The 8020-nt window shown below is 37.0% G+C and overlaps 1 protein-coding gene across 1 annotated transcript; it reads left to right on the top strand.

The window, feature by feature from the left end:
• Positions 1-4318: 4318 nt before the first annotated feature.
• Positions 4319-7556, top strand: LOC145092239 (succinate--CoA ligase [ADP-forming] subunit alpha-2, mitochondrial). The gene is made up of 7 exons (XM_079030169.1): positions 4319-4630; positions 5052-5261; positions 5361-5531; positions 5661-5784; positions 6577-6638; positions 6744-6825; positions 7128-7556. The coding sequence occupies exons 1-7, from the start codon at positions 4403-4405 to the stop codon at positions 7262-7264; spliced, it is 1014 nt and encodes a 337-aa protein (XP_078886295.1). The 5' UTR covers positions 4319-4402; the 3' UTR covers positions 7265-7556.
• The last annotated feature ends 464 nt before the right edge of the window (positions 7557-8020 follow it).

Here is an 8020-nt window from a genome sequence, read left to right as displayed (position 1 = left end):
AAAAACCTCGAAATTAGGGTTTCATTCTAGCAACCCTACTCGTCGAGTTGAGGGCTCTCAACTCGTCGAATGGATTTCTTAAAACCCGCATCCATTTCTAGCCTCTACTTGACGAGTTTGGGGCTACCAACTTGTCGAGTTGCTTAATAAAAATGAATAAATTATTATCTAAATGTGTACCAGGAACCAGACGTTATAAATCCCACTCCCATGAAACTCTATCCCACTGCTTCCTAATTGTACATTGTTTATTTGTTTCTAAAGTATGTACTCGAGAAAACCTTTCCGTCGAAGGTTTATCACTAATCCACCAATTTAGCCATGAAGAAGTTTTAGTGGCATCTCCAATTACCCTTTGAATGATGTTACCGACTATAATTATATAGTCATAAATGGTTGACAGTGCCTGCAGTTTTTACCCATAACCCATTAATCCTGGTAAAACTTTTAGGTTACAACTCAATTGTACATGCATAATTTCCTTAACTCTTAAGGATACGTGCATGTCACACCCCGAGCGGCACGATGTTAGAATGTTGGTTCACATATACGGATCTCCCTGTCATTCATGACATAGATATCACTTCCATTCAACAATTAATAACTTACAAGAAACTTTAGTTTTGTTCGTTTCATAAATTTTAGCTGAAAGATCTTCTTTCTCCATTGGTGACATAGGAACACATGTGATTTTTGAAAGGTTAGCATAATGTTGGTGAGTTCACAGGTTTTGCATACTTGAAAATACCTTGTCGAGTTAGGTCAGCTCTTGTTATGTTCTCAACTTATGTTAGTATATCTGTGTGTATCAAACTGTCCCTTTAGTGTTTCTGGTAGTGGGTTCAGATAGTTTAGTAACTAGATCTGAACCTGGATTCTTGTTTATGAATAGAAGGATGTATTGTATTACTTTCATTAATTCCGACATCGGGCCCCACTCGGTAAACATGCAAACACATAACCTATGCAAGAGTTACGCAGACATCTAGCATCCCTAACATAACAAACCATGGGCGAACATTGGTACCTTCGAACCGCTAAACACAGTGAGGAAGTTCACCTTTAGCTGTTGAATCTCTCTAAAGAATCTCTGGATGCTGGTCTGGAAAATTCCCGCGCTATCAATATCAGTAACATCCAATTATTAATTGGAACTCAACCCATAACCAAAAGTCTAATCTATTGGGCCCATAACCAGGTCAAAAGACCATTTTACCCTTCTATCTAACTTGGACCAAAATCAAGGTCCAATCTAACTACTAAGTTGGCCCAAATTCTACTAGGCAACCCAAGGCCCAATTATGGCCCAATCTTCCAAATTGGGCCCAAAACCCATCACGGGCCTAAAATCCAAGGAACCCTAACATGATACTCTAAGTATAACACAAAATTTTGATGGACCAACAAGGCCCAAGAAATGGAATCCCAAACATTGGCCTAATACCGAGAACGTAAAGCCCAAAGCCCATCTGCTGAGTACGAAGGGCGTACTCAGCTCGTACGCTTAGCGTACTCCTTCTGGGGCTAGTACGCGTAGCGTACCAGTTGGGTACGCCCAACGTAACCCCTAGTGTGCCATGCAACTCCATTAAGAACTTAATTGGTTAAGCCTTTTCTCCAAACTCAAATATCTGGTCCCTAAAGGCGATTTATCATGTAAAGTTGACAACAAAAGTGCACAAAATTCTCCATGAACTAGATCTAACATATAAGAGCATAAAGATGTAAGCTTTTTACCTAAAAAAGCTTACATATATGGAGGTGATCTTGGATCCACAAGCTCAATCAATCCCCTAAAGTGTTCCTCTTCTTATTCTCTTCACAAACCACCAACAAACACTCTTTAAGCTCAAAACTCACCAAATCACTCTAAGGTTTCGTTTTCTGGGACTAGGAGAGGTCGATGATGGTTAAACACGTCTAAATGAGGCTATAATGAGGTTTATATAGGGTACAAACCATAAAAATTAGGGTTTGCCTCAGCCTCACGTACGCCCTACGTATGTGGTTAAGACTCGCGATCATCAGGATGGCTAGTACGCTCAGCGTACTAACCAAAGGACCAAATTGAAAAGAATTAACATTAAGGACTAAAAGAGAAACTTACCAAAAACTTGAATGTCACATTTCTTTTATACTTGTAATCGTTGTGTTAAGAACATTATGAATAAAAAATATTGTCATCCTACCCGTGAACGTATGTCACCTTGACCGAACCACATAAATTGTGTCTTTGTGTGCTTTTGGTTTCGTGTGTTATCCGCATTACTACATAACAAGGATCATCATAACCTGGCAAATGACATCAAATTTGTTATAAGTCTAAACAAGCATTATCTTGTTTCCTTAACACTCCGTATTAAAGAACTATAACACATACTTTTCAATGTCTCCTTTAAAACCATTCCAAAAAGTTTTTAAGAGCTAGAAAAGAATACTTATATGGCCTTAGAGCTTTGTACTACCACATTAAAATTGTTCTTAGTAAAACACATCATGACAATATTAACATACTTTCATTGTATTATAACATAGTTTTCCGTACACCGAAACTTGATTTAGAAATTTGGGTGTTTTATTGGAAACATTCTAACAAGCACATGCAAGAATCACAAAGACATCACACATACAAACATTCCTCGGGCTTGCCTCGGCATCAGACTGAAGTCCGGAAACATATAAACCTACATTGGGCACAACCCGACATCAGACCTTAGTCCGACATATACTAACATACATAAACGGGCCGACATTGGTGCCTTCGACTCGTTCCTACTGGAGGAAAACTCACCTCACAAAGTTGACTGTGAAATCTCACGGTGAGGAATCTCTAACAGCTGCTCCAACGACTCCCCAACTATCATTATCACAATAACACTTAGTCAACATCCAATAATCATGCTTAGGGTAAAATGACCATTTTACGCCTGGTCAAAGTCAGTATTCTGGGTTGACTCGACTCGCCGAGTTAACCCATCAACTCGCCGAGTTCCGTAAATCAGAAACCCTGAAATCGCGATCTAACTCGTCGAGTCATCCCCTGACTCGCCGAGTTCCCTTGCTACTCGTAGTCGTGATAAAGCGAGTCAACTCGTCGAGTCCCTCCTCAGTCTCGTCGAGTTCTACCCTATTCAGAATCGGGACAAATCGATTCATCTTGTCGAGTTCCTCTATGAACTCGACGAGTTCCTCAGTCTGTTTGGGCCATCTTAATGGATTAAGCCCCTACTCTTCAAATCTAAGCTTCATGCTTCTCATATACACTGAAAATATCCTTTTAAGGGTAAAGTTTCCAACTTTACCCGTTAATACCCCTCACTTAACGAGTTTAGCTCAAATCCTAACTCTTTAGAACCTAGATCTTGATCATAAAACCATCAATACTCTAAACCAAGGCATGTGAATTGAGATCTGGACCCTAGACACTATAATAACATGTAAAGTTTCCACCTTTCTCTCAATGCATGGCCTTTTGGAGCTTAAAAGGCCAAAATGGCATCCTATAGCTTGCATGGGGCTTCAATGGCCATAAAGTTTGCACCTTTATGCCATAAAAGCCCTCCATGATTCCAGATATGATGGTTTACTCACTTGGGACGTCCATATCCGAAAGATTAAGCTGGACCAAAACCTAATAAAATGATAAATGATAGATCTAAGAAGTTACTAAGCAAGTTTGAGACTTGCTTACCAGAAAATGATGAGAATGAAATGGAGTCTCTGGATCTACTAGCTTCTTCTTGAATCCCCAAGCTTCTCCTTCCTTCACAAGCTTCAAAACACACAAAGTTTCACTAAAAAATGGCTTACAAGCTCACAAATGCATTAGGGTTTCTGAATCTAGGGTTTGGGACTTGGAGGCTGGAAATGAGGCCAACATGTGGGGATTATGATGCTTAAATTAGGTGTAAAACTCCGAAATTAGGGTTTCATTCTGGCAGCCCTACTCGTCGAGTTGAGACTTTCAACTTGTCGAGTAGGTTACTTAAAATCTTGCATCTTTTCTACAAAAATGCATGATTTTGGGGCTCCAAACTCGTCGAATGCTCTACAAAAATGAATAAATTATAATTAAATGCGTACCAGGAACCAGACGTTACAAATAAATCTGCGTAAAATTGTGTCCAAAGCCAAAAAAAAGAGAAATTATTGGATTTTTTTCCAATTATACATGAAAAGATTATGGTTTTTATAGTATTTGCATTATTTCGTGAAACTCTTTTATTCACATTCAAAATAATACAAATACAAAAAGTCAAATATTGACCCGGTCCAACCCGACCCGAATAGTATATTTTTCCCAATATTGTGCCCTTCCTGGCTGCTTTGCTTATTCCCTCATATCATTGTCGTCTCTCTCCGTAAGGTCTTTGCAGACGAGAGATTTGGAACTGCAGCCAATATGTCTCGACAAGCCACTAGATTCATCGCTAATCTCTCTTCAAAACTCACCTCTCGTACATCTCCTTCATCATCATCGAACTCGATCTCTCAAGCGCGTTCATTCGCGACAGCTCCTCCACCTCCGGCCGTTTTCGTCGACAAGAACACCCGCGTCATCTGTCAAGGAATTACAGGCAAAAATGGCACCTTCCACACCGAGCAAGCCATCGAATACGGCACTAAGATGGTAAAATTATACGTTTCTACCACTGACTGTATATACGTGATCTGATTTACCGTACGTTAACGTTTTTGATCGCGACATGATTTCGTTAGGTGTTTGTGGGCGGATCTAGGGTTTTATTTGTCTGGTGATCTGTAAAATAATTGTTTGATTTTGTATTGTTAATTACGAAAATGACACTCTGTAGTCTGGACACAATTTAATAAGAATGTTTGACTGACAAGTAATATGCCAAATTAGAGAAAACGTTTAGAACAATAAGCCTACCGATACTTTGTAACGCTTAGCAATGACATTGAGATAAATTTTGGATTAGAAGTGAAAATGTGAACATAATGATCTAACAAATGTATAAAAATAATTTCAACATGTAGCTCTGAAAGTGCTTTTCGTTTATTTTGAACCTTGTTCTTGACTTGTGTAGGTTGGTGGAGTTACCCCAAAGAAGGGTGGAACAGAGCATTTAGGGCTCCCTGTTTTCAACTCAGTTGCAGATGCAAAAGCTGAAACCAAGGCTAATGCATCTGTAATTTATGTGCCTCCACCATTTGCTGCAGCAGCAATCATGGAAGCATTAGAGGCTGAACTGGATTTGATTGTTTGCATTACAGAAGGAATTCCACAACATGACATGGTAACCTGCATTTTTCATCAATATCTTGGCTACTTGTGCTTTCAATGTAAGAGAATGTTATTGACTATCTGTCCCTTGTAATCAATCATATGCATATAGGTTCGTGTAAAGGCTGCTCTACTTAAGCAGTCAAAAACTCGGCTGATTGGACCAAATTGCCCTGGTATCATTAAGCCTGGAGAATGCAAGATCGGAATTATGCCTGGTTACATTCATAAACCAGGGCGCATTGGTATTGTATCTCGATCTGGCACACTAACTTATGAAGCGGTGAGATATTCTTGATTTCTTCTTAACTTATTTTATGATTGGTTTAAGATTAATTGCTTATTTTGCATTTGGAAAACATTATGATTCTATGCAACTTTTTGAATGATTTGTTTCTTCTTTTTGTTACAGGTATACCAAACTACTGCTGTAGGGCTAGGTCAATCCACATGTGTAGGTATTGGTGGGGATCCTTTTAATGGGACCAATTTTGTTGACTGCATGAGAAAATTCATTGCTGATCCTCAGACAGAAGGTAACTCAAGTTTTCAAATGAATTTGATATTTGGTTAGGGTTTTTAAATTTGGGTAATTGCATCTCATTTTGATGTGTGGATAATTATTGTGTTTCCAACATGAATATCATAAAAAATTTGTTACTTAGTTTTTAAGTTTTTTGGTAACTGTTAATGATTGCTGTGTTAGGTTAAAGCACAACTCTATGTCTGTGTTACTTTCTTCCTGAGGTTAAACATGATACTTTCCAAATATGAAGTAATGCTCTGTTTAACATCAGCTTTAGCAGTCTTTAGTTTTTCCATGTGTATTCCAAAAGTATGATTTAAAAAAAAAAAAAGTTGAGTTACTATCAATTATATGTCTTGGGACTGGTTATCTTGACCTCAAAATATATTTATGGGTGACTGGAGGGTTATAATTTTCTTGTATTTCCATAAATAAGATGTCCGAATAACTTTTATTGACTTTTGAAGTGTCTCAATAATATGGAGAAGCATATTGGTGAAGAAAGAATTTAGCATGGTTAATAAACATATATTTAGATGCCTCATTTTAGTTTTATGTCAAATAGAGTTAACATCAATTATTGTTTTCTAATGATGCTTAATCGTTAAGAGTTGCACTCAGGAAAATACTTTCAAAAAATAGGGCTAAATTTTTTACATGGTATAGTTATAGTACTTGTTTGGTCAAAAGGAGTCTCCCTTTTAAGTAACTTGTTTATAATAATTGAATTCATTTGGTCATACAATTATAATTTATTTTGTTACAAAGTTTTAAAACTTCATTTGGTTGGTTGGCAATTCAGGTATCATTCTGATTGGTGAGATAGGTGGTACTGCAGAAGAAGATGCTGCTGCCCTCATAAAGGTTAGATATTTACTTTAATATCAGAATGAGATCAATTATATATTTCTATTAAATAATATAAGTTTCTCATAATTACATTTTAAAAAAAAAAAAATTTGGAAACAGGAAAGCGGGACTGACAAGCCTATTGTTGGGTTTATTGCTGGACTTACTGCTCCACCTGGGCGACGCATGGGCCATGCTGGAGGTATTCTTTTGCCACCTGTCACGTCAGTCTAGTTTTTACTGACATGACATGACAGAACAAGTTGTACTGTGTTTGGTCATGAGAATTGGAAAAGGACTAAGACCAATGTCAGTGGGACAAAAGTTGTAGTTCTTAGTCCCATCTAATAAATTAAAAATGGAACATGGACATCTCTCATCTGTGTAAAAGACGAGAATGCCCTTGCAACAACGATAAATAAAGTTATTATTATTATTATTATTTTTGGTGTGTGGGATGATTATTGATTAACTTAATAATTAAGGTTTGGTTTGAATTTGCAGCCATAGTATCAGGTGGAAAGGGTACAGCACAAGACAAAATCAGGACCCTAAGGGAAGCGGGTGTGACAGTGGTGGAATCACCAGCAAAGATTGGAGCTGCTATGCTTGAGGTTTTTAAACAGAGGGGTCTTGTTTGAGTGGAGACCATGTATTAAGAAGAAAAAGAAGAAACCATTTTCAGTTCAAAATAACGAAAGATAAAACACCCGGGCGAGTTTATATGGTTGGATTTTAACCTTGTTGAGTATTTTTAGCAATCTTTTTCTTTTTCTTTTTCTTTATGAATCCAAAGCCAAAGCCAAGTGCCACGGCATATTTTCTTAGTTTTGCAAATTTGGATAAACGTACAGGGATTTGGAATTGAGATAACTCAATTGTGGTTGATTGAGTTGAATGGAATTGGAATGGAACCTTTTTGTGCCTACTCAATACTCATGCGTGTTTTTACATTTTACCTATGTTTCAAAAAATTCCAAAAACTTGACAAGAAATGCCATCAAGTATGGTGACCTATTCTTAAAAAAGTTCTGACTTGAGATTGATTTTAAATAAGCTCGAGCTTAATATAGGCTTCTTTATTAAACAAGTTCAAGCTTGTGTTTGGCGTGTCAGAGCTAGCTGATAAGCTAACTTATTTTTCGAGTTTTTTTATGTTGTCGTGTTTGGTAAGCTAAAAAGTAGACTAGCTTTTTAAGAGGGTTTTTTTTTTTTTTTTTTTTTTTTTTTTTTTTTTTTTTTAATAATAATTACACCCTTTAATTAATTATAAAAATACATACTCTTACATATCCTTTTATGTAATTTCATATATTTCAGCTAGTTTTATCAAACGTTATTTTTTATCAGTCAGTTTTCAACTATCAGCTAGTTTTTTATTTAATAGCTAGCTTTTT

Source organism: Lactuca serriola, chromosome 3 (assembly GCF_051521515.1).
Source record: "Lactuca serriola cultivar US96UC23 chromosome 3, Lser_US96UC23_V15, whole genome shotgun sequence".
NCBI lineage: Eukaryota > Viridiplantae > Streptophyta > Magnoliopsida > Asterales > Asteraceae > Lactuca > Lactuca serriola.
This window is presented reverse-complemented; position numbering and strand designations above follow the sequence as displayed.